The sequence below is a fragment of the Cuculus canorus genome, chromosome 5, assembly GCF_017976375.1.
Source record: "Cuculus canorus isolate bCucCan1 chromosome 5, bCucCan1.pri, whole genome shotgun sequence".
Classification (NCBI taxonomy): domain Eukaryota; kingdom Metazoa; phylum Chordata; class Aves; order Cuculiformes; family Cuculidae; genus Cuculus; species Cuculus canorus.
In genome coordinates, this window is record NC_071405.1 from 29641502 (window position 1) to 29668934 (window position 27433).

The window sequence follows — 27433 nt, forward strand, 5'->3', positions numbered from 1 at the left end:
GCTTTATTCCTGTTCTGAGACTGGAGAAGAGAAAAAAAAATAAGGTTTGCGTTTCAAAACATAGCCTTGAATGCGATATTTAAAAATTTGTTGTGTACTTTGTGAATTGGGGAGGAAGAGCTCTCGTTGTCTGGTGGTTGTTTTTGATGTGTAATATAAGGTGTTTTTCTCTGCTTTATCTCTGCTGCAGGATAGCTGCTTAGCGCAAGCTGATTTACCCTGTACAGCTGTCCTGTACTTCAGAGTAACTGTGGCTGACACAGAGTGAATGTGCGTGTCCAATTCAAGACCCTTTCTGAGCAAATAGATTATATCCGCTGTTCATCTTTGATTATTGAAGCAGGAAAACCAGATGACAAATAATCCTAAAGCTGTTAAAAAGGAGAAAGAACTACTTGTGATACACAGCTGTGATTAGGGGAATGTTGAAGACTTCTAGTCTCAAAAGCAGAGATTTGTGGTGCTGAGTTTTTGGGTATGGAAGCCACGTTGTAATTCTCTAATCCTTTATACATTTATGTAGGTGAAGTTACTTAATTAGCAGTATTTTTAGTAAAGTGGTGATTTGAGCTTTCAGTTATATGTTTTCACATGAGCAGTGCAAATGTTGTTAGTCTATAAGCAGCTCAAGATGAAACTAATTTGTGTATGATGGCAAGAAATTATAGCTTATTAATTTTTTTTATTAGTCTGTATAACCCATTCACCATGTGCAAAGCTTAATCTCTTTTTTTTACAATTTTGCCATCAGATTGCCATAAATATGATGAAGAGTGATACCCCTAACCTGACAGAAGTTTGTGTAAATTTAACTTAATATATGACACTAAATAATTCCTGTCAGTGTTTTCTGTGGGCAGGGGGAGGAACTATCAAAATCTGGGGTTTTTTTTCTCTTTTTAAATTAAGTGTAAACTTACAAGACATGCATCAGGTTGCAGGTAGGGTTGTTGTAGAGGTAAGTGTAAGAATCTTTTTCTGGATAATACAAAATTCCATAGTTTGTAATGAATTACTATGTTTTTACTCTTTTGGTTGAGCTGGAAGGATCAGTGACAGAAACTAAAAGAGAAAATGAATTTTGAGGATTGGCAAAGTCCTTTGGCAACCGGGGAGTGTGAGATGGTTCCAGCTGCAAGAGCAGCTTTGGATGATGCCAGATGTGAACTGTAGGAGTGACAAAGAGGACAAAAAAAAATAATATGTGAAATTCATGAGGCAGTGGCTAGGAAGTGCTAGAAGCTGAGATTAGACAGAGGAAGATTGTATGTTTGAGACTCGGGACAGAGTGGATTTTATTTTATTAGAAAAAAGAAACAAAGAAGACCAGCAGCTAGTGAAATTACTAAATGAGCAAAGCAGGATATTTGGAAGAGCAAGTGAGACTTTAGCAGCGTGTTCTTTTTTTATTTAGTGAACTGTAGCTAGAAGGTAGTAGATGCTGAAAGAAGTGGATGGAGACCTAAAATACAGGATAGGATATAGATGGTGTTTGAAAATATTGTAAAAGAGTGGTGATACACTCAGGTTTTCTGTTGACTTAGTAAACAACTCTGAAATGAGCTCTTCATTTTGAAATAGTTTGGATACATTATTCAGCTAATCCTTGTGATATTGTATGAAATAGGTGTCATGCAGACAGTAAAAACACTGGAGGAGAGGGGAAATAACTTCTAAGCTCTAGCAAGCAGTAAAATTCATTACAATTATCATCTAATAACTGCAGCTAGCTTATTTACTGGTAGGTTCTGTAATACGGATAAAATATAGGTTTAGTAACCAATCTTTATTCCTGTGGTCTTGTCTAACACGGGCTTGAATAATTAATGTCATGCAAGTAATTCCTCTGGATTTAGTGGAATTACATGTTGACAGCAAGCGTTACAGGGCCCAAAGCCAATGTTCTGAATCCTCTCACATAGTAGCTGAAATTGTTTGAAGATCAAGACATTGGAACTTTTCACAGTAATGGAGATATTAAACAAGAACAGTTACATATTTTTCTGATTTAGTCATTATACGTTGTAAGCAATGTGTGAAGCTGCCAAACAAATGCCATTTTCAATCCCTGGAGAAATAAAAACTAGGCAGAAGAGGATGTATCATACAAATTGCAGTAGGGATACTTTGTAGAATATTTTCGAGCATTTAGTAGTGTTTTTAACTTCAGTTGGCATGTTTCTATTTTCATTTCTCTAAGGAAGTTGTAACTCTGAAGGTTAAGAAAATCTTCAATGTTAGAGGCTTAAACAAGCATAGAAAATGTTCTTTACAGAAATTCAAAATCCTTGTCTTAGAAAATGGCAAGTATTTTTGACAGATTCTAAATAATTCTGTTAATCAGACTTGCCTATGGGAAAATAAAACTCAAGAAGTAAAGAATCATAGAATCACCAGGTTGGAAAGGACCCACTGGATCATCAGGTTCAGCCATTCCTAACACTCCCTTAAACCATGTCCCTAAGCACTTCATCAACCCGGTGACTCAATCACCTCCCTGGGCAGCCTGTTCCAGTGCCCGATGACTCTTTCTGTGAAGAATTTTTTTCTGATATCCAGCCTGAACCTCGCCTGGCGGAGCTTCAAGCCATTCCCCTTTGTCCTGAACTCAGACACTTGGGAGAAGAGGCCAGCTCCCTCCTCTCCACAACCTCCTTTCAGGTAGCTGTAGAGAGCAATAAGTACTCCCCTCAGCCTCCTCTTCTCCAGGCTAAACAACTCCAGCTCTCTCAGCCGCTCCTCGTAAGACTTGTTCTCCAGCCCCCTCATCGGCTTCGTTGCTCTTCTCTGGACACACTCCAGAGCCTCAACATCCTTCTTGTGGTGAGGGTCTCAGAACTGAACACAGTACTTGAGGTGCGGTCTCAGATTTCTTTCCTTTTCTGTGTTCCAAAGTCATCCGTGAGGAGCACAGCTACTGATGCAAAATGTTCTTGTCAAAGCTGCCACCCCACAATGAGAAAAATTACTGGGTTTAATTAACTTTTTAAAATACCTTTATGCATGTCATGGCCATATCAGCTTTTTCTGAAGACTGTAGTACATTATTACTGTGATGAGCTCCAACTGTACATTTTTCTTGAGGAAAGGAAGCAGAGTCTTTGTTTTGGTTATTCTTAGAAAGATACTGGAATTGTCCCCTAATTATATTTAGTGTCGCTTATCAGCATGAAATTACTTGCTTAACTGTAAAGGGAAACACAGGAACATGGTAATTTTTCTTTTTTCTCCTCATCTTTCTAAATTCAGTTGCTACATGGATGTTTTCCTGTGTCTGTTGAACGAATTTTTTTCATTTTTGTATTGTCCCTTTCTTCACACTCTATTCTTATTTTTGGTTTTATTTGATTTTATAGCAGGTGTAGCTCTAACTGAATTGTTTCTCAGCCATATTTGTTGTGGGGTGTGGAGCATTAAGTAGTTAAGCATAAATGCTAGTTTGACACTTTGATCTTACATCACTGTGTCACGCAGTGAATATCCCATGCACTCAGCACTGAGAGGACTGAGGGTGGCGTTTGCAGGTAGGTGAGGAAATACACCACATGTATTGTTCAGTGTCAGGGCCTTTTGGTTCTTGCACTGGCCAGCTGAGAAGAAATAGTGCATTTGACCTCAGCTTTGACAAGCTCACAGCTGCAAGAAAAAGTGATTATACCATATTTATGGTTGCCATACATCCTCATATACTGGCTGAACCTAATAAATAAGCCTATTCTTAAGAAAAAGGTTGTTCTAAAAATATCTTATATTCACTAGAAGAGTTTAAGTTGCTTTTTCCTTATACAGAGCAGAACTTGAGAATTTCTGTATCCCTACTTGCTAACTGATGGCTTTCTGTTAACCATTTGCTCTTTCCACCGAAGTTAATGATGTGTCTTTTGCTTTTGTCTTTCAGATTTCCTTATGTGGTCAAGTAGATGTATTAATTTCAGCCTTAAAATTGCTGATGCCAATACTTGCTATGGCATCTGTGGCTTCACCAGTTATATTTAAGGAATTTTGTCCCTTATATTATCTTCTCAATGCCATTCCTACAAAGATCCAGAAAGGTTTTCGCTCTATTGTGGTATACCTGACAGCGCTTGATACCAATGGAGACTACATTGCCGTGGGGAGCAGCATTGGAATGCTTTATCTTTACTGCAGGCATTTAAACCAGATGAAAAAATATAATTTTGAGGTAAATACTAATTTTTACTCTCGCCTCTTCTAATGAAGCTGAATTGCTGAGAATTGAGCTGATACTTGTCTCTCATTTACTTTGCGTGTTTTGTCTATGGTTTCTTTCAACAGGGGAAGAGTGAATCTATTACTTTTGTAAAGCTGTTGAGTTGTTTTGATGACCTAGTTGCTGTTGGTACTGCCTCAGGTCGGGTTGCAGTTTTTCAACTTGTGTCTTCATTGCCTGGAAGAAACAAACAGGTAAATCTTTGCATTTGGAAAAAATTCTGTGAAGTTTAGTATGGTGAATCCTAGTGGAGTCTTGTATTTCTCTATGGTACTTGAGACTAGAGAATTTTCCCTGATGAGATATCTATGAATATGTTTTGGTCTTCATATATTTAATAAAAAAATGCTTTGGAGAGCTTATGAGTGATTTGATGGTGGGTTGCTTGGTTGTTTATTTTTTTATGCTAAATAAAAATTAGAGTGACCTGTACTTTTGTACTTGATCTCCAGTTATCAGTCAGAGTCACTGAACAGGCTTTGTGTCTCAGTTTCTCTTCCACTCCTTGTAATGCCTTGGTATTGTTTCACAGCTTCGGAGATTTGATGTTGCTGGTATCCACAAAAGCAGCATTACAGCTTTAGCTTGGAGTCCCAATGGAATGAAATTATTCTCTGGAGATGACAGAGGGAAGATTGTCTACTCTGCCCTAGACCTAGACCAGGTGGGCATTTATTACAGAGACCTTAATTTCCATTTACAGTTTTCTGAAAGAATGCTTTTGTGTTTAAATATTTCACAGCTAGTTAAGTTGCGTGGTATTGTGTATTTACTTGGACTGCTTTACTGGTATGTGTTCATTTGGCCAAGTGTGCACACAGCCAGGCAAACAACCATTGTGTACCCTCCACAACTGCCTTACCTTTTTATAAAACCAGTTTATTTAAAAAATGGTGGTTCTTTTGGATGGAGAAGGACTTGGAGGTGCTGATTGATGAGAAGCTCAGCATAAGTCATAAGCCATAAGGCTAACTGTATTCTGGGCTGCATCAAAACAAGTGTGGCCAGCAGGGTGAGGGAGGTGATTCTGCCTGTCTCAGACCCCACCTGGAGTACCGTGTTCAGTTCTGGAATCCCCAGCATAAGAAGGATATGGAACTGTTGGAACGGGCCCAGAGAAGGGCCTCAAAGATCATCAGAGGGCTGGAGCACCTCTGCTATGAGGACAGGATAAGAGAATGGGGCTTGTTCACCCTGGAGAAGGCTCTGAGGAGATCTTAGAGCAACCTCCCAGTACCTGAAAGGGGCTCCAGGAAAGCTGGGGAGGGACTTTTTACAAGGCCCTGTAGTGATAGGACAAGGGGGAATGGCTTTAAATTGGAGGGGCAAGATTTAGACTAGACGTTAGGAGGAAATCCTTCATAATGAGGGTGAGGCACTGGCCCTGGTTGCCCAGGGAAGTTGTGGCTGCCCCATTCCTGAAGGTGTTCAAGGCCAGGTTGGATGCGGCCTTGGGCAGCCTGGTCTAGTGGGACATGTCCTTGCCCATCACAGGGGGGGTTGGAACTGGATGGGCTTTGAGGCCCCTTCCAACCCAAACCATTCTATGATCCTTCTCATTTTATGACGTTTCTGTCTGAAATTACTATATCTTCCTTCAGCTTTCTGCCAGTACATTGTCTTTTGTTTGGAAAGGGTACTTTTGAATGATGTCACATTGCTGATTCGCTATATTGAAGAAGTTCTTTTTTAGAATTATTCAGCATCTCAGTCTGGAGTGGAGAATGAAAGGAATATTTGAGTTCTGTTGGGTCACTAGCATGTTACCAGTAAATAGAATCTTTCAAAGGTCTTGTTAATTAAAAGACCTTTGAAAGCATCAAAATAAGCACTAACCTGTATTTCTGTATGGGAGAAAAGTTTAAACGGCAGCCATCCTGATTTACCTAAGACTGTTCCTCATTCGATTGACAAAAATGCTCAACGTCTCCAAATGTAATGATTGTCTCGGCATTGTATGACCTGCCAGTGGAGAAGGAAGAAAATGTGTCCTAGAATTTCTGTTCATTTCAAGTGAAATGCACTAGCTAACATTCCAAGAGGAATTGAATTTCATAACAGTGTATCACTGTGCGCAATATGACTCTTCTCTTGTCTGCATAAAGGTACTCCACTTTCATTAAGTGAACTCTGTGCAATAGTAGTTAAAAAGTTTTTGTTTGTGTGCTTGTTTTCTCTTTCTTGGGCTTATTAATTTATTTGAAGTGTTAATGATTACCTTCTATTTTCAGAAGGATTGACTCTTGTTTAACTGCATGTATCTTTGAAGGGTATTTGCAACTCCAGCCTTGTGTTGGAAGAGCCATCTTCAATTGTCCAGTTGGATTACAACCAGAAAGTGCTGCTTGTCTCTACTTTACAACGGACACTACTTTTTTACACAGAAGAGAAATCTGTCAAGCAAGTTGGAACACAGCCCAGAAAAAAGTAACGCTCATAAAATCTTCATGCAGGCACATCTATTAATGCTAGCTTTTCAGGGTGGATTACAGAAGAAGTGATCTAAGCAGTGAAATTAATGCACTACAGCAGTCCGCTCATAGAAAGCTAGTTACAGTAGCTATGTGTGCTGAAACATGAAATGACATTTCTACCTATTTAGAAAGTGCATGGTTGTAAATATGTCACAGTCCTATTTTCAGGGCACTATTATGCGAAAATATTCAAGATTTTTTCTTATTATTTAAATTGAAGTCTGCCAGACTTCCTCTGCAATCTCTCTTGGTTTACTGGTACTTGGTGTGAGCAAGGTTTACGATCGGGCCCATCTAATGAATGATTGATATCTGATGTGTAAAGCAACTTGGCATCTCAGTTATCCTTATACACTGAAGTGAATTAAAAGGGAAAATGTATAGCAAGCACTTAAAGTTGACTGGAAGGCTAAGAAGTTCTGGTATGACCTTCTGACATCTTCTGTTGTGTAATCCCTTTCGGGTATGAAGGAAGAGGGAACCCAGTCTGAGAACAGCGTTACCGGCTGTATCTGGAAGTAGAGGAAATTGACTCTTGAAAGAAATTTTAGAATGTATCTTTCAGGGCTATGAATAGTTGGAAGAATACCAAGGACCATTTTATGTAGGAGAGGTTTTCTTGAATGGTAGTAGTGGTGATTTTGTATGTAAGAGATGAAGATTTTAGCTGTTGAGGTCTGCACAGTCCTTCTTGAAAGTAGAGGTTGTCAGTTTCTTAGCATTATTTATAGTTTTTCGCTTGTTTTTTATTAATTCTACGGTAAGTATGAATGCATAGGAGGTTCTTTCTGAGATGGACAAAGCATACCATTAAAGCTGTGTAGCTTATTAGGAGCAGTCGTTTAACTTGCCCAGTAGATGTAGTGTCTGACATCTAAAGCTGAGGGAAAACTGTTGTTATTTGGAAGCACTGTTCTTGTCTTAATGTAACCAAATACATATGTTGAATAGTTGACTGAATACTTTAATCAAAGCCTTTTATTTTTTACTATTTGCAGCTGTAAATTTGTGCCAGTAGTTTTACAAATAGTTTTTAAGTCAAGTATATAGCTTTTAAAATAAGTTATTCCTTTGCTTTTTAGCAGTGGCAAATTTGGAGCATGTTTTATACCCGGCCTGTGTAAACAGAGTGACCTGACGCTGTTTGCTGCCAGACCTGGGCTTCGGCTCTGGAAATCTGATGTTCATGGAACTGTTCAGGCCACATTCATATTGAAAGATGTGTTTGTTGGAGGAGTGAAAACTTTTGAACTGTATCCTCGTTTGGAACCACCTGACAGAGGAAGTTACAGCTCTCCAGAGAAACAGCTTGGGCTTGTGTCATGCTTTTTCCGAGAAGGTTGGGTGCTGACCTGGAATGAATACAGCATCTACTTACTAGACACTGTGAACCAGGTAAGTAAATCTCGTAGGTGCATGTTTTGTTTCTTACTTGTTTTCATTTATACTATGCCATGAGACTCTCTCTGAGTTATCCTTTATACTTCTGTGAATTGAATCCATATTTAAACCTAACAAAGATGACAAGTTGACATTGCAGTGATTTACTCACAAACTATCTTGGTATATTATTATAAAAAAAATGAAATCTATTCAAAGCTTTCAGTCCAGTTGTTAACATCATGACCAGTTCTGATATAGCAAAGCATATATAAATATAAAATCTAGTAATTAATGCAAAAAGAAGTTTTAGGCCTAAGAAACATGCCTGGAATTATTTATTCTTTTCCTTCCAATACTGTTGGTGTCTGCAAAAAACAAGTTTTACGTTTTATTTGGTACAGAGTGAGCTGTTGACTATTTTGCTTTCTTAAAAGTGCGCATGAAAGTGAGTACAAGCTAGTATCTTTTTGCCTAAGTAGTATTAAACATTTGTACTGTGGCTCTTTTCTGCCACCAAATTGAATATTGTTTAATTTACTGTTGCTGCTGGTTTGGACAGAGAAAAAGAATAGATCTGTGGGCTTAAAATTAATATGAAAATGAGCTACATCATGTTTAAAGGGTGCTTTCCTGTTTCTTTTTACTCTTTCCTGTCTTCTCAATAAGATAAAATCTTTATTCTGTAGCTATATATGTTGATTAGATTCCAGTGAACACTTTTCTTAAGAGTACAGTCTTGTCCAAACAGTGTATTAATCTGATGCCAATTATTTCTTTGTGTTGACTCTTTATAGGCTTTGATTGGCGGCTTGGAAGGATGTGGTGATATAGTGTCTGTGTCCTGTACCAACAATGAGATTTTTCTCTTAAAAGGAGATAGAGACATAATAAGAATTTCAAGTAGGCCTGAAGGACTGTCTTCCACAGGTTTGTATAGATTGGCAAACTTTAGTGGGTACCTGATGGATCGTGATGCTATTTTAATATTTAAATTTAAATTTAAAGTAATTTAAATTTTAATATTTGAAAAAAACAAAGAAACCAACAGCCCAAAACAAACTAACCTTCCCCTCAAAACCTTCAGGTTATTGCAGAGAAAACTACAAGGTTCAGTGGAGTTACTTATCAGTGTCTACAGATTATATTTAGAGATCTGATTTATCTGCTCATCTGAGCTTCTGTTTTGGCTGCAGTGAGAATGGGGGCATTAAGAAATTACTTATAGTTGGGTTTTTTTTTTTTTTTGAGAGTGGAGCAGTGTTATCCTAGCCAGGCATCTCCAATCTGTGTATCTGAGATTTTATTATAAACCATGATGCCGAAGCAGTCTGGATTCCTGATCATAGTTTTATCTTTTTACTGATCAATCTCAGTTGTCTGAGTTGGAGATACCAGAATATGTTGATTCTGTGCCACCTGTCACCCACCCACACATTCCAGAGGAAATCTCAGCTTTCACAGCAGGGAAGAACAGAGAACTGACAAAACCCACAAAGAATACTCACTAAAATTCCAAAAAGGATTTGAGAGTTTATTTTCTTACTTCTTGTTCTCAAGCACAGCATCTATATTACTGGAACTGTCTAAAAGAGGTTAATAATACATCCTTATGATGGTGCTGGCTGATTTCTCAGTTATAAAGATTGTAAACACCATTATCCAGCATATTACACTCACAGGACTACTTATGCATTTAAAATACTCCATCTTAGCTTTATATTAGCAAAATACTAGTAAATATGCTATGAATCTCACTGAATGCTAGAGAACTTCACTTTCAAATCATTGCATGTTAATGATAGCCTTAGTCATTTAGGCAGTTCTTTACTCAAATTTTTAGGGGGTGTTTATTACTTTAATCGTAACTTCCAAGTATAGTTTGAAAGGAGCCTTCTTGAAGTATATTTTCTTCTTATTACTGCAATGGTTTATCTGGTAAATCTTCCTTGATTTTTTTCAAGATACTGAATGTTTGAATGAAGAAGTTGAAGAAACAGGGTGGCACTTCGGTGTGTGATACAGTTGAGCCTTCCAAGTGAATGACTTGTATCATTCTTCCTACATAAATGTGAATTCAGAATGTTGCAAGTAGAAGTTTTATACAGACTTCGAGGGATTGATTTTACTAAAATCATTTCATATAGATTTACTTATGTGAAGTTTACGTTGTTGTGTGTGCATATATATATTTGAAATGTTGTGAATTTGGATAGAATATGCTTCCATTGCATAAAGCTTCCTTTCTTTAAGTACTTGTCAAGAACTATGACCCTACTTGCATGATACACTAGTATTTATACTTTTATTTTTCTTTTGGTCAGTTTCAGATGTGAATTCGAAATTGCCAAATTCTTTATCAGATATGAGTCCTAAATTGCTCACCCCATTATCAGTAGTTGCATCTGCATCATCTAGCCCTTCATTGGAAACGGATAAAAAGATGGTTACCTCCTCTTCAGTTATTGGTGATAAAAATTACTCCTGTTCGTTAGTGAAAGATGATCTGGAAACTCCAACGCTATTGGAGAAAAGTTTTGATAGAGTGGGAGACTTGAGCACTGAAACAAGAAAAAGGGGCTGCTCTGTAGTAAGTGAATCAAGAAGCAGGAGCAGTTCAGTAAATTCTGTGGACAGTGGCTCAAGCTTTATGATGTGTACAGACCAACTGTCAGAAGCTCAGAGAGAAGGTCAGCTTTCTTCACAACGGTTCAGCACAATCAGCTCTGAAGATTTTGATCAAGAACTCATTGTAAAGCCAATTAAAGTAAAAAAGAGAAAAAAGAAGAAACAAGGTAAGCCTAGGAGAACTTCCCTGCCTCTGGTCATTATTAGAACATGTCACTTCTGATGTTTCACATGAGTGTGTGTGATGTGCCTTATTTGTGCTATGTTGTCATGCTTTTGAGATATTTGAGTGGTTGTGGCGGGCCGTTTAAGATGAAAGCTTGTTTTGAAAGTGATAAATCAAGTCTTTTTAGATCTCTTTGTTTTATTCCTTTAACTTTTTTTTGCTTTAAACATGCTTGAGGTTCTAATGTATGAGTAAATGATAACATACAGCAGACTCTCCTTCCAGTTTTCTGTTGGAATTGTGTGGTATCTATTAATCCTATTTAGAATATTTGATAGTGTATTTCTTGGCTGTGCTTTTGAGTTTGTTAAAATAGTGCGAGTACTTGACTATTTTAATTGTTTACTATGTTGATATTACAATTTTAAAATTTTTTGCTGTTAAGACTTTTTTGCCTTTATATGTATGATTTAGTGTTGAAATTGAAAAAAATCAGTATTTTGAAGTTTAGATTTAACTCTGTTCTTCCTCCAATGATAAAAATATTTTGATTCCTTAATTTGCCTGAAAATTTAATAGATTTTATTAATATTTTTCCCTCTTTTTTTTTTTTTATTGTTTTGTGAGAACAGAAAGTGGGACCAGGAAAAGCCACAGCTCTCTGGAAGGTATACCAATTTATGAGCGTCAGCTTTCTGGTGATAGTCCACATTCATTGAATGCAGACTCCTTCTCCATCACTTCCAGCCTAATGAGTGGCAGCATTGATCATTTGAGTACTGGATCTCCAGATCAGGAAAGCATGTTCAATGTGGAATCCCATACAATCTTGCAAGAAGATAATGGTTCGGAAACTTTCAGTGTCCTGCAGTCTCCAGAGTCTGCAACTGCACTAATTAATGAAGAAAATGGAGATATGATTGATTTGCAGAAACTTCCCAACAGTGACAGTGGCATGGGTACTTCAACTATTGTAGATACTTCGACATCTGTCTCTCCTCTAATCCCCACAGAAGACCTGACAGGCAGTGTTGATGGTGAATGTAATGGTAGTGTGGTTTCTGCAAGCAGTGAATGCTGCCTGGGAAAGCCAAGCCAAGAAGAGGAGCAGAATTTTCTTACGTTGTGTAAAATAGATGAAAACTTAGGTGAACTGAAGCTGGAGGATACTGAAAAATCCTTTGAGGAGTCAGACCTTACAGACCAAATGTTTCTGGAGTGTGACAGTGCGCTTGGTGTTCAGGCATCACTGATGCAAAAGGAAAGGGGTGAAACTGGTAGGGAAGACCAACAGCAACTGTCTCTAATGTACAGTGCTCTGTCAGATCCTTCTGTGCTCCGCTTTGACATCTCTAATGATGGTTATTCAGATAATACTTCCATTTCGGGGTGGAATTTTGAAAGTGCAATCAAAGCTGAATCTAGTACTAGCTCTGCTGAATGGGAAAGAGACACTCGTGAAAGTAAGGCTGAGAAATCTGCTTCCAGTGATGAAGAAGATATTTACGGACATGGATTGCCGTATTCATCCTCAGAGACTAGCATGCCTGAAGTTGGTGCTGGGCTTGGTTCCCAGGACATGGCCAAGATGAGCCTAGATGAAACGGTGCTGTTAAAATCTGATCAGGTATATGTTTTCAGTTTAGTTAAAATACATAATTGTAACATATCCAAAGGAACATTAATGTGATTACTATCCTTTACTTCTTTAGGAGAACAATTTTATTCTTGCTTGATACAAGTTAGTAAGTAAAGCATAAAGCTGAACAGCAATGTGTGTTTTAACTCTTACTAAATGTGACTTCAGAGTGGTTGATAGGTGCTTAAAATGGAAGAAGCTGCAGTGGCTGTATTATTCCCAGCTCACAAAAAATGCTGTCATAAACACATCCATTAAAGAGTGAACAGTAAAACCAAGTCATGCTCAAAGGCTGCTCCTTGTATTGAGTCTACAGTAGCTCAAATTCTGCATGATGCTCTCACCAACTTCGACTGACTGCATAGGGAATCAGTGCTGATTATCTCACATAGCTGGCCCATGGTTAAGGATAATTTTACCTGTAAATACTCAAAACAAGGATTGGTCTTTCTTTGTGCCCTAGACAGCACAAAGACAGCAGTTAGTACTATTTAAAATGTTGATGCTTTCCTTTTTCTGTTACCCCTCTTGCCTTCGTTGTTATTTTATTCCAGAAATAGTAATTCTCACATAGACTATAGAAAAAAGCTACTAAAATTAATTGCAAAATTGCCAAAATCAGTTGAGTTTTAGCAGAAGTCTTAAGGAAATACAGTTCTTCTAGGTTGAAGACTTTGTTTCTTTTTAAATTTAGAACAGCTTTGTATTGAGATCAACGAAATATTTGTTGATAAAGGTTGAGTTATAGGTCGATGCTTAGGAACAGCTTAAGCTGCATCAGGGGAAGTTTAGATTGGACATTAGGAAAAATTTCTTCACAGAAAGGGTTATCAAGCACTGGAACAGCTGGGGAGGTAGTAGAGTCACTATCCCTGGAGGTATTTGAAAGGCGGGTAGATGAGATGCTTGAGGGATATGATTAGTAGTGGACAGGTACAGTTGAAGTTGATCAAAGGTCTTTTCCAATCTAGAGATTCTATGATTATATGAACTGCAGCCCGAAGTGCAGACTCTTCCTTTCAGGTTATGATATTCTTACACTGTGGAATTTTTAGCAAAGGTGCTTATGTTATAGGTCCTGTTTGTAGTGCTTGGATTCAACTTGTGTAAACTGCAACGTTTAAGATAGCAGTTGTTACACTAGATTTCTGCAATGCATTGCTCCTTTACCACACTGTCAGAGTTGGATATTTGGCTGTCTCTGCACTCTAGCTATCTTGTTCCCTTTGCTCATCGCTTCATAGACGACAAATAATTTCCTGGACTGCAGACTGACTGTATGCTTTTTCTGTATTATTTTCTGTATTACTTTTTGTATTACTTCTGCATCTGCCATTTACTTTGTGTTCTTTAGTTAATAATAGAAAGTTTTCCACTTTTTAGAGGTAGGTGACTGTGGAGAGTTTGGGTTTTTTTGTTCTAGCAGTCATATTCGACGGTACCTACTATCTTGGAGAACACGGGCAGTTGTAGTTTTATCTTACACAAGGCAAATTTCATTGATCAGAGTACTTAAGAACCTTAAATTTAGCTATTTTTAATCAAAATGTCGAGCCGCTCTGCTTCATATAGCCGTGTTCTTGTGCAGTTCAAAGACTCCTGATGCTGTTCTGACTCTACAGTGTTTAGTTTGCAGAGAGCTGGATGGGATACTCTGGCCCTGGTTATGGCATCCTGAGCCTGGTTGTTTCGGAAAAGTATATTTGGTGCCTGGACTATCGAGGTGGCCTCTACTGCAGTGCTCTTCCCTCTGCTGGGCTGCGGTGGCAGAAGTTTGAGGACAGTGTCCAGCAGGTGGCAGTTTCCCCCTCAGGTTGGTCGCCTTCTGGTTCACTGTCTCCTAAATATAAAACTTGCATAGATAAGCACATTTTCTTTGCTCTCTCTTTTTTTTAATAATGGCTGTTATTTAATTAGGTGAAACGTCCTGTTCCAGAGATCACAAATACAGTTCAACGCATATGTAATTTCCATGTAGGCACTTTATTTATTTACTTAATTTTAATACAGTACTTGTAGAAACTTGGTTGTCTGGGGCTTGTTTCATGTTTTTTTCTTTAAAGTAAACAAATAAAAGTCATTTTGGGTTATATGACTACATCTTCACTCCTCTGCATGCCATGTTCTGGTTTAAGTGGCTCTCTTTCTGATGGGTTCACATTGCTTTTTGGGAAGCTCTCAATATGAGGCTGCCTGCTTAAAGTGAACTTCAAAAGCAGCAGTTCAGTTGTAGGTGGAGATGAATGAAGAAGTCCTTGTCTATTCAAAACCTGGGGGTTTATTACAGAACTACTTATGATTCCCAAATTTAGATTTTTATTTTGTTGTTGTAAATTTAGAATTGCTTCTGTATATGTGTTTGCTGATTTTTATTTTATTTATTACTAAAGAAAAAAAACCTTTACATTTTTGGTGCATTTGCATGTGAGTTTGTTCTGGATGGTTGTGAATGAGGATTATGTGGGATTGAAATTAAGCGGGTTTTGGTTATAAACTTTGTTCACTTTTGGCCTTCCAGATTGTTCCAGCACTGGTGTGAAAGTACAGTTTTCTCAAATACTTTCTTTACTTAGTCTCTTGCCTTGACACTACTATTTTTCCCCTGTCATGTCTAAAACCACGTCAGTCTTCCCTCCCCTCTGTAGGAGAAGGCTTGCTAGCTGTTTTAAGGGAGTTATGTTTCATCTGTAGCTGAGCTTTGTTGTGGCCAAAAAAAATTGAAAGTGGCTGTACTAGGTGAAATCACAGGTTCATCCAGCCTAGTGTGTTGTCCTTAACAGCAGTCGCAAGGAAGCAGATGCTTGCAGAAAAGTCAAGAGGAATAGGCTAGCACATAGGATGTTTGCCCTTGGTAGTTTCAGACTGCAGTTGCTGGTGGCTCAGGGGTTTCCTGGGCAAAAGGTGGTTTCCCTATGTTTATTTTCTCTCAGTTCCAGGAACTCACCCAGGTTTTAATTGAATCTGTCCAAATTTCTAGCATCCACAGTTTCCTGTGGAAGTATGTTTTACCTTATTAATACTACTAGTGTTTGTGAAAGGTGAAAGTACTACAATTAACCCCGTTTCCTTGATGCACTGAGGGTGTACCACACTAGTACAGAAGCAAGCAATGAACCTGGGTCTTTTGAAAGTAGACTTACTTGGCTCTGACATGGAACTTGTTTTATTAGTTTTCAGTGTACAACTGAACATTTAAAAATCACATATACTCTAATGGTGAATGCGTTTCATCAGTTCCTGGAGAAGTTGGCCACTGTTCTGGTCTTGCTTTTTTAATAAAAAATAAGTGGTTTTAACTCTTGCATTCTTGTTCAATGTTACTGGTTTGTCTTTCCCCTTCCATTAGTTAGGATGTAGGAAGGACAAGTCAGCTCTCGCTGCTGTAGTACTTGCTAACTGGTATTGTGTTTTCTCTTAACTCCTCACTCAGGGGCTCTTCTCTGGAAGATTGAACAGAAGACCAACAAAGCATTTGCTTGTGGAAAAGTAACTATAAAAGGAAAACGCCACTGGTATGAGGCTTTACCCCAGGCTGTATTTGTGGCTTTAAGTGATGACACTGCCTGGATTATCAGAACAAATGGAGATCTGTATCTGCAAACAGGTAACTGAATTAATTGTGGGCTCTTTGAATTTTTGCTGGCTAAGATTAGAGCACAAGTTGATGGAATCCTCACAATTTGTTTTAAACTTTTATCCACAGCCAGGACACAGGGTAAACTTTTTATCTTGATAAATGGTTGGAAACAGTTGTGAGATCCCATGTAATTAGAAGGCTGGAAAAAACAGTTCACAGCCACTTTTTTTTTGTGCCGAGTGGAGTAGTATCATAGTATCGTTAGGATTAGAAGGGACCTTAAAGATCGTCTAGTTCCAACCCCATTGCCATGGGCAGGGACATCCCACTAAAGCAGGCTGCCCAAGGCCCCATCCAACCTGGCCTTGAATGCCTCCAGGGATGGGGCATACACAACCTCCCTGGGCAACTTGTTCCAGTGTCTCACCACTCTCATGGTGAAGAAATCCTTCCTAACATCTAGCCTAAATCTGCCCCTCTCCAGTTTATCCCATTCCCCCTGGTCCTATCCCCATAAGCCTTTATAAATCTGCCCCTCTCCAGCTTTCCTGTAGCCCCCTTAGGTACTGGAAGGTCGCTATGAGATCTCCTCTGAGCCTTCTCTTCTCCAGGCTGAACAGGCCCAACTCTCTCAGCCTGTCCTCATAGGGAAGGTGCTCCAGCCCTCTGATCATCTTTGTAGCCCTCCTCTGGACCCGTTCCAACAGCTCCATATCCTTCTTAGGTTGAGGATTCCAGAACTGGACACAGATTCCAGATGAGGTCTCACAAGAGAGGAGTAGAGGGGCAGAATCACCTCCCTCGACCTGCTGGCCACGCTTCTTTTGATGCAGCCCAGGATACGGTTGGCCTTCTGGGCTATGAGCACACATTGCCAACTCATGTCGAGCTTCTCATCGACCAGCACCCCCTAGTCCTTCTCTGCAGGGCCCAGGAAGCCCACCATCTCCCATGATGTACTGAAAATGGGGATAGCCCCAACCCAGGTGTGGGACCTTACACTTGGCCTTGTTGAACCTCATGAGGTTCTCAGAGGCCCACTTCTGCAGCCTGTCCAAGTCTCTCTAGATGACATCCCATCCTTCTGGTGTGGCAACTACACCACTCAGCTTGGTGTCATCTGCAAACTTGCTGAGGGTGCGCTCAATCTCACTGTCAATATCATTGATAAAGATCTTAAACAGCACCGGTCCCAGTACAGACCTCTGAGGGACACCACTTGTCATGGATCTCCATCTGGTCTTTGAGTCACTGACTGCTACTCTCTGAATACAACCATCCAACCAGTTTCTTATCCACCTTACCATCCACCCATCAAATCCATATCTCTCTAATTTAAAGAGAAGAATGTTGTGTGGAACTGTGTCAAAGCCTTTACAGAAGTCTAGATAGGTAATATCCGTTGGTTTACTGATGTCCACTGCTGTGGTTTCCCCATCATACAAAGTTGATCAGACAGGACTTGTTGTTGGTGAAGCCATGCTGACTGCCATTAATCACCTCCCTGACCTCCATGTGCTTTAGCACAGCTTCTAGAAGGATCTGTTCCATGATCTTCCCAGGCACAGAGGTGAGGCTGACAGGTCAGTAGTTCTCAGGATTGTCTTTTCTACCCTTTTTAAAAATGGGAACAACATTACCCTTCTTCCAGTCGCCAGGGACTTCTCCTGATTGCCATGACTTTTCAAATATCATGGAGAGTGGCTTGACAACCACATCAGCCAATTCCCTCGGGACTCTGGGATGCATTTCATCAGGTCCCATGGACTTATATGTGTTCAGGTTCCTCAGGTGTTCATGAATCTGATCCTTCTCTACTGTGGGAGGGGGTCTACCCCCCTGGTCACCATCTTGCTGTCCCATGACCCAGGAGGGGCGATGAGAGCAGTTGTCGGTGAAGACTGAGGCAAAAAAGTTGTTGGATACCTCAGCCTTTTCCTCATCTGTTGATACATGATCCCCATTTCCAATCATCAGTGGGGGTACGTTCTCTTTGATCTTCCTCTTTTGATTGACGTACCTGTAAAAGCCCTTCTTGTTGGCCTTTACTCCCCTTGCTAAGTTCAGCCCCTTGGCCTTCCTGACTTCATCCCTATGCAACCGGGCAGCATCTCTATACACGTCCCAAGTTCCCTGTCCCCGCTTGCACAGCCTGTGCAGTTCCTTCTTCTTTTTTAGTTTAACCAGTAGATCTCAACTCAGCCATGCCGGTCTTTTCCCTTTCCTGCCTGATTTTCTGCATATGGGGACTGAGTGCTCTTGCTCCCTTAAAGCTTCCTTAAATATTTTCCAGCTCTGCTCTGCTCCCTTGTCTCAGAAGACCATGTCCCAGGGCGTCCTACCAAATAATTCCTTGAAGAGCTGGAAGTCTGCTTTCCTGAAATTTAGTGTCCTGACTATACTCCTCACCTGTCCCATTTCCCTCTGGACCTTGAACTCCACCAGTGCATGATCACTGCAGCCCAAACTGCCGCCAATCCTAACGTCACTGATGAGTTTGCTTGTATTGGTGACCATAGGTCCAGTATTGCTTCTCCTCGGGTGGGGTGTCTATCAGCTGGACTAAGAAATTATCTTCAATGCACTCCAGGAGTCTTCTGCATTGCCTACAGCTTGCTGTGCTACTTCTCCAGCATATGTCTGGGTGGTTGAAGTCCCCAAGCAGGATGAGAGCTTGCAAGTGCGAAGCCTTGTGTAGCTGGAGGAAGAAGGCTTCATCAGTTGTCTGATGACAACAGAGTACGTATAGTATAGGGGATTTATGATATAGGAAGGATGTCAGATAGATGCAGATAAATGGAAAAGGGTTGCAGAAAATGTTGAAATAACATTCTCGCCTGGAAAATGGTATGGTTCACTGAAACAGCTGAGCCTTAAGTGTTTTTTTATTTGTCCTTTAAGGATTTTAACAACATTTCAAGAAGCATTTTGAAAAGTGGTGAGATGGTGTGTGACTGTTCAGAAGGAATTTGGGTATGGGAGTCAGAGTAGGGGAAAGTAGAAGCTGTTTGTTTTGAAAAGCACAGATCTGTTGAAGGTGAGAGTTACCACTTGGTAATGAAAGGAGGGTGTTCTGAGACAGAGGATCATAAGTGCTTTGAAAGTATAGACAAATGGTATGTATTTTATGTGATAAAGAAAACAAAGCCAGTGAAGGAATGGAGCAGGCTGTGGAGCACCAATCTTTACAGCAGCCTTCTCACTGTGTATGAGTGAGGCAAGAATCAGAAAAAGGGATAGTGCTGTGGCGACTTTGAAGTTCTGGCCTTAGTTTTATCTGCTTCAGTGAATAGAAGAGGATGCATTTGGAAGGTGTCACACACAGAATATTCTGAAATAGAAGGAACTAGCATGGAGAATGGAGTTCCAGGTTTTAGACTTAAAGAAGAGTTTCAAGGACTCTTAAACATATGGGCTTTGTGCAGAGGCCTGATTTGGTAAGGAAAAATTACAAATAATGCCATGAAGGAATTACTGGAGAAGTAGGAGGAGGGCTGGATACCCGGGAAACAGACACACTAAAGCAGGACAAGATTTCAGAGTGGCTATCAGAATTCTTATTTATCTTCCATTTAGTTCTGGTACTCTCCTAATTTCTCTAATTTCTCTTGTAGCTTTAATTGCTGTAGCGCAATATTGAGATTCTTCATGATTAAGAAGGCCGTTTAAACACACAACGTTGTTTCAATGAAGATGTACTTTTAAATTTGTTTCATCGAGTTTAGTAGCTACAGAGAAATCAAATGACCTGCCTAAGGTCACATGCGTGTTGTCAACAGATGTGGATAGTGGTGATGAGGAGTGAATTTTTGGTGCCAATCACACAGGGCACTGTGGAGGATTGAATCAATATTTTTTTTTTCCCTGTGAGAGGTTGGTTTGATTACATGAACTTGCATTGTGCTGTTCTTTGATGCCAAAAATAAATTCTCACTGTATCTATCTTGCTGATATAAAGTTGTGATAGTTATTTCTCTGCTGTCCTGACTAACTTCTGTAACAGAAGTGTGTGGTCAGCAGTTTGGAAATCAGCATTCTTCTTATTTTAGGATGTCATACAGATGAGTCTATTCATATTTGCTTTGTCAGCATGAGAAGATTAAGCAAAAGTTATGTCTCTTAAGGCATTTCATGTGCAGCCATGCAAATCAAGCCTCAGTGTAATTGTGAAGAAGACGTATTCCTCTAGATTATGTGTATAAATGTGTGCAAGCTACCTGTAAATCTACCAGAACCTTTCTCCTTCTTTCACTAGTACACACTGTGGCATGTTCTTTTGTAATTGCTCTGCTGCCACTATTCAGATCAGGTTGCCTCTCTCCATGGCATGTTTTGGGCAAAAGTTCTTCCATTACTGCCTTTTTCTTTGATGCTTCTGTCAAGTCTGATGCAGCTTTTACAAGTGGAAGTTCCCAATATTGACACTGGGGGGAGAAAAGGAACAGAAATGACAGGACGGGACTTGTGAACCCTGCAGCATATTGAAAGATATACAGTGTTTTATTTCTCAAAATACAAGTTCAGCTGTATTAGAAAAACTGATTAAAAGTTTATAGAAAGAACAGTCAATCAAGGAAATGGTAATCAAATGAACAGTATTAGTATGTCACAGATATTCCCCTCTTATTTTCTTTTGTTGAGTACCTCTGTCTCTTTTGCAACTAAAAGAAAAAGCCAAGATTTGTGAAGCAATCTTCCTTTTTTTGATTTCTAGGCCTGAGTGTGGATCGTCCTTGTGCCCGAGCAGTAAAGGTTGACTGCCCTTATCCACTGTCACAGGTTACGTCCAGAAATAATGTTGTGTGGGCATTGAGTGAGCAGCGGGCCCTGCTATACCGGGAGGGAGTACGCAGCTTTTGTCCTGAAGGAGAACAGTGGAAGAGCGATATTGTCAGGTAGTGACACTGTGGTGGGAAAGCATCATAAACAGAATGACATAAGTAATTGTTTTCAGTACTGGAACTTCTCGATATTTGGAAAAAAGTGTTACTGGAACTTGCGTGTATACGTGTATCTGTATGTGTGTGTATATAAATGTCCTTCAGTCTTTGTAAAGACATATTCAGGGTAACTGGTGTTTTTCTGTCTGATGAATGACTGCTGTGTAATGAAAGAAATTGCCATGAGCAGAAGTGGTAATACAATTGAAGTGAGTTTAAGAAAGTGAGATAAATTTTAAAAATATCTTTATAATGTCTATCAATATGACTTTTTTATGAAATACTGTCTCTTTTATTTATGCCCTCATGGCTTTAATAAGCTGTCCAGATATTTGAGTGAATTTTTTGTAAGATTAAATCTCGGCATTTTCTTCATCAGCCACATGGCTGGATAATACTTTTCCACTTCCCAGTCACAGATTTTTGTAAATATTCTGGGTAATTGGTATTTAGCTTTGTAGCTGATCCTATGCTCGTGGTAGTTAGTTTGTGATAAAGTTAAAAGCACTGTTTACTGCTAGCTTTGAGAATCAAGAATGTAATGTCTCTTGTGACATCGGCCTGAAGCAAGCATAGGAAGACATTCCTGTTCTTGTTGTCATGTGATTTTATCTTCTACTGCATATCCTGTTGCGAAGCTTTGACTTGCGTTACCTCCCAACCTGGTATTTGGCTCTTTGAAAAGTCAAAGAAAATACTCAGTGTCTTGTTCAAAGCTGAACTATGCATGTACTTCAGTTAGTTTATTTAATGAAAAGATATGTTTGACCTGCGCTTTAGGTAGACTTAATATTCTTGGACTTTGTATTACAATTGCAAAAAGCAGTCTGTATTTGTTCTTAAATGGTTGAAAAGTATTCTCTGAAATAAAGTGTTGTTGGCTACCATTTGCATGTCTGATATGATGACCTGATCCTTTTGGCTTTCTGAGCTTGAAAATTGTTTACTTATACAGGAAAATTATAGCCCTTAACATGTATGTTTGCCGTGTATTTAGGTTGAGTTTTCTATTTATGGTACCCAAACTGCTAGTGTTGTTCTCAGAATAGGTCAAGGAAGTTGTAGGAGATATGTTTATGAAGCTGCTTTATCAGAAACTTAAAGAACACATAGCTCTGTATTTTTTATCTACTGAGCAGAGTATGTTTTTGCTTAGTTTTATTGTTTTATATCCAAGTTTCAAATCTCATGTAATCTTTGAAGGAGTAATTTTTTGTTGTTGAATAGTTTTTACTTATGCAAACTAACAACATTTTGAATTACTGAATAACTGTGAGAATTTTAAATCAAATGTGTTTTTGAGCTTGGCCACATTGAGTTTGATCATTTTGAACTGCCATTAGCATTGTAACAGCTTCCTTAAAATACCATAAGCATAAACTTGAAGTAAGGTTTTTCATTTTTTTTTACTTGTTTTCATTTCCAGTGAAATGCAAGCTTTGGAACCAGTGTGCATAACCCTGGGAGACCAGCAAACACTGTGGGCTTTAGATATCCATGGAAATCTGTGGTTCAGAACTGGTATAGTGTCAAAGAAGCCACAAGGAGATGATAACCATTGGTGGCAAGTAGGCACTTTTTTATTTTGCTTTCAGTTTAGTCTTTACCTTGGGTTTATCATCTGCATTGTTTTCCCATGAGATTCCAAGATAGAATTCAGTGAATTGTTTGATACACTGTAGCACTCTGTATTCAATATATTAAAACCACTGTGGGGCTATGGCTGAAAATGCCTTTTCCTGTCTGCTATAAAAAAGAGGTCCTGTGGTTCTCCGGAACATCACAGCAGTTTTCAAAAACGTAAGAAACACTCTAGTAGGTCATGTCAATGATGCGTACAGCTTGGTATCTTAGCAGTGGCAATAGGACGTGCTGTTGGGCAGAGCATTCAAGTCTGGCTGCTGAAATGCAGCCTCTTGTCTTGTACTACCCATCCTTTTCCTTTGCTAAATGAAATAAATAGTAACTAAACTCACAAAAATGCTTTTATTATGGATTTTCCATTCAGTTGAGGTTTCTTCAAACCGTGTGGGACTGCTTGCTTCAGTTGCAGATCATTTGGGTAAAGCCAACTCAGTGACTGCGAGTATTTCTTGGTGTTGATTTAGAATTCCTGACGCTTTGTTTTTCCCCAGCTTTTCATGTTTTCCTCAGGGATAGTTGTGGTGGAGAAGGGGGTACAAAAAAAGTTACACAGAAAATTTGTTTGTCCGTGTCTGCCTAACTTAGAAGAATTTCAGTATGTGCGTAAATAATCTCTTCTTGCATATTGTCATTATGAGTAACTTGTCTTTGAAGTTACTGGAAAGCTCCTTTTCTTTTTGTGCTGTTATGCATTTCCCTCTTTTCTAGGAGTATCTCAGAGTGTCGCCAACCTAGTTGTCCATGACAGAACTTGGGCAATTCCTTGTTTAGACCTTTTCTTGCCTTATAAATTAAAATGCCTGTGAGATTGTTGTAAAGGTGCATTACATACAAGTTTTTGCAATATGATTTAAATTGCTGCACTAAGCAAGTTTCTCTCTTCCTTTGGGAAAATGAAAATTCATATCTTAGTTTGCAGAGCTCAGAAGGATTTTAGGGGGAGGGAACAGTTGTCCCAAAACAAAGGGCTTACTTAAAATGCAGAATTCAAAGTGGGTTGTTGGGTGGGAGGGAGTTGTAAGCTGATATTTAACATTGGATCTGGTTTTTTATCAAGACCCGTACTTATTAAAAATGTACTGGTTTTATTTTTCCCTTCCTACACTATGGAAGTTTCTAAACTCATGGTACATTTCCTATACATAAAGCATGCAGACAAAATTAAGCTCCTGATGAATGATCCTGCAATTCACTCAAAAGCTTAACTAATTATCAAGAACATTTCTTTTCCCCTCAGGTAAGCATCACTGATTATGTAGTGTTTGACCAGTGCAGCCTGTTTCAGACAATAATCCAGGCAACTCATACAGTGGCAACGGCAGCTCAGGCACCTGTGGAGAGGGTGGCTGATAAACTTCGAATGGCATTTTGGTCACAGCAGCTTCAGTGTCAACCCAGCCTCCTTGGAGTTAATAGCAGTGGAGTCTGGATCTCTTCAGGCAAAAATGAATTTCATGTGGCAAAGGGAAACTTAATAGGTCAGTGTGCTTTTACTTCTGATACTTTCTTTCAGTATTTATTTTTCTTAACTTAAAAACAACTAACTACAGTTCTGTCACCGCTAAAGTAATTATCCATGATGAGTCAGGGCAACTTTAACAACCAATTCCATGTTTAAAAATTAAATTAAATGATTTTTTAGCATTTAGTCTTAAATAATTTTCTTTTTAAAGGGAAATATGTTTTGTGGAAAATTCATTGTCCCCAAGTGAACTGCGCATGTTACTCATTTTAGTAACTACATGGGTCTCTCCTCTGGGGTGAGAAGGTGATCTTAAGCTGTTGTACCTGTTGTATCTAGCACAATGGAGTCTGGCTCATGATCGGTGTGACTATACAAAATAGTAATGTTATGGTTTTACAGTCATAATAGAGGAAATGCTTTATTTTTCTTGTGATATTTCTCAAAATAAATTTTTTATTTAATACATTTCTCTGATGAGTTAAACACTAAGAATAGACCTAGAATGCTGTCTGTTTAACCTCATCACTAAATTGGTCTCCTGTTGAAGACCATTAATCTTCTCCCTTTTCCTTTTCTGTATTCCCATTTTGTGCGTGTGCATGTGTGTGTACATATGTGTATGTATTACCAGGAGGAGTTTTTCTCCTCCACAACAGTTTCTTGAAAGGTTTACTTAGAAGATCTTGTCTAGATGATATTTAATCATTCGTTGCAATAGAATTACTTTAAAGTGGTTACATATTAAATAATAACAAATTTTAATAGAAAATGAAGTTTTATGCTAATACCACTCTTTCTTTCAAGGCACTTACTGGAATAATATTGTGCCTCGTGGTACTGCTTCTGCCACAAAATGGATTTTTGTGTTGGCTTCCACAGCTTCAACTAAAGAAGGTTAGTGGAACAACAGTACAGGCATATAATGATCTGATTTTCAAGTAGAATGGAACTGATGGTCTAAGGAATCAAATATCCTGAATTACTTCAGTTTTTGTGTGCCTTTTCTGTAGGTAGAGATCTAAAATATTTGAAGTAAGGTGGAAATATGTCTGTAAAACTACAGGAGTTAGGAAAAAAAAAAGAAAAAAGCCTATCATTCACTGTGCCACCTTTCATGTGGAGTGGCGTTCAACGGAGAAACGGGTAGTCCTTTATGAGCAGTAACTTCTTTAATTGCTGCAGCGTGGATTGCCAGAATTTGTAATACGAAATCTTGGAGCTTTCTTTGCTGGAATGCCTGTACTATCCAAGCACTTCTCCTGTAAGTGCAGTTACTCCAGCAAAATCACACATTTTGTTGGTAAAAGTGCCCATGTTAAGGAATTTGACTGCCTAGCTACAATAATTACCAATTGCATTACTTAAGTATATTTGCTTTATTGACAAAAGTATGTGATTTAGAGCTGAAAAAAGAATGTTTTTTTTCAGAGGCATTTATCAAGAATAAAGAAAAGAATCAAGGGTAGTGGTAGTGTATTATTATGTATGTCTCCTCTCCATTAGTTTTTTCAAATGAGATCACTTACTACTTACTTGATTTGGGAAAGGGAATATTTAGGTGCCTAAATATAAGGGCTTAGGGTGTGTATTTATACCTTCAAAATCTTACCCTATGAATATAGCCAAGACGATTCAGTTTTGTCTTCCAACATAGTGATCATTTTTCCAGAAGAAGTGGATCCATAAGCTTTCTCAGAGTGATTTAGGAATTATTTTAATAACAAATGTCCTTTCCCTAGGAAGCTTTCTGTGGCTGTGCCAAAGCAGCAAGGATCTGTTTTGTGTCAGCGATCAGAATCCTCGGTTTCGTCCTTCAACGGTGCAGCTGCCCCCAGATGCTGAAATGGTGCACTACTCTGCCTGCCAGGACGCCATTTGGGGTTTGGATAGTCTTGGGCAGATATTTATCAGAACACTGTCATCCAGCTGTCCAACAGGGATGCATTGGACAAAACTGGATCTCTCTCAACTAGGTATGATGTTTTTATTAAGCAGGCTGCCTCTTAACTCTCTTACCTGGTAGTCAGTATTTTCTTTCAGAAGGCTCTTTTGAGTTACTGATAGGGAGTATTACCTTACAGTAATGGACCTCACGGTGGAGGTCTGGAAAACATCAGGAACAGCTATGGCTTTCAAAGAATGTTTCATTTATCCTTTTCCTGGAGACAGCATAGTTACTGTTTGCGAGATACTTTGTATGTGTATGCACTAGGTAGTTTGTCACTGAGACAGCTTGGCCTGACACAGGGCTGTGCTGGTATACTGATGCCTTTAACTAGCCTAGTTCTTGTGCAGGGTAACTGTAATTGTGTGGTTCTGGGTTCCATACACAAGGCCGTGAATTCTGTGGTTAAACATGTTCATAACAGAGTGGTCAGAGCTTCATTAGGATTCTTGCAAAGAAAAATTATGCTCCATGTATTGCATCATCCAGATGTGATGCAACTGATAACACTCTTACATTGAGGCTTATACCAATCTAATGAATCAGCATGATATTAAGAACATGGTGCTGATTAACTACTTTTTTTTTATTTGATTAGGCATAAGACCAAGGTTGTTGACCATGCTTTGATCGTTAAAATATCTTCCCAGTTTGGCTCTGGGGTAAGCAGTCAGTTGTCAGCTTCATCAGCAATATGCCCATTAGATTTATTTTTTTGATAGTCTGACTGTTGGAACAGTCTTACCTTCATGCTATCCTGTATTTCTGCTTCAAGAGAAGATAAAAGAAACTGAAACTATGTACCATTGTTGCACCATTTTAAAAATGATTCAACTGTTTTGCAGTTTTTCCATTTTAAATGGCAACGTTTGTGACTGATCTGAGAACAAACAATTTTAACATCAGGGTTAAGAGAAAGGTAGACACAGCTGTCAGACTTCCAGCCTCACGTACGACTTTCATATACACTTCATAATCCTTCATGGAAACCTTGTTAAATGCATCTTTTAAAATTAATTCATTTTCCAGTTATACACTAAGTTTTCACAACCTGATTAATTGATTCCAAATCACTAATTGTACCATAGTTTAAGCACTGCTTGATGCCCTTTACTTTCACTGACTTACAGAATAGGTTTATCCATGCTCTTTTCATGTTGCTTACCACAGTTGGAAACTTTTCTGATGATACCAGTGCTTTCCAGCAGTTTAGATAATAACTGTTTAAATGAAGTAACAAATAACTTGTTGCTATTTCTGAAAATCTCAAAGCATTCATGAAGGAATGCAGTGTGATTGGTGCTAGCTGACTTTAATACCTGGCTGGTTAACTTCGTCAGTTCA

At 38.9% G+C, this 27433-nt stretch overlaps 1 protein-coding gene across 4 annotated transcripts in view; it reads left to right on the top strand.

Moving 5' to 3' along the window:
- The window catches only part of TECPR2 (tectonin beta-propeller repeat containing 2), a 49123-nt gene that overhangs the window by 1715 nt on the left and 19975 nt on the right, over positions 1–27433 (top strand). For 2 of the 4 annotated variants that reach the window (XR_008449941.1, XM_054066796.1), the window contains exons 2-16: positions 3899–4183; positions 4297–4425; positions 4764–4895; positions 6501–6658; positions 7788–8100; positions 8883–9015; positions 10410–10880; positions 11512–12506; positions 14148–14331; positions 15949–16122; positions 20810–20990; positions 22462–22603; positions 23917–24157; positions 24949–25038; positions 25884–26117. Coding sequence is in view for 3 of the 4 variants with exons in the window: in XM_054066796.1 (XP_053922771.1) it covers positions 3950–4183; positions 4297–4425; positions 4764–4895; positions 6501–6658; positions 7788–8100; positions 8883–9015; positions 10410–10880; positions 11512–12506; positions 14148–14331; positions 15949–16122; positions 20810–20990; positions 22462–22603; positions 23917–24157; positions 24949–25038; positions 25884–26117 (3811 nt within the window). In the remaining variant the exon portion in view is untranslated. Of the gene's footprint in view, positions 1–190; positions 271–301; positions 476–3898; positions 4184–4296; positions 4426–4763; positions 4896–6500; positions 6659–7787; positions 8101–8882; positions 9016–10409; positions 10881–11511; positions 12507–14147; positions 14332–15948; positions 16123–20809; positions 20991–22461; positions 22604–23916; positions 24158–24948; positions 25039–25883; positions 26118–27433 lie in introns of those variants that run through there. The other 2 variants (XM_054066798.1, XM_054066797.1) reach the window with 2 other exon arrangements.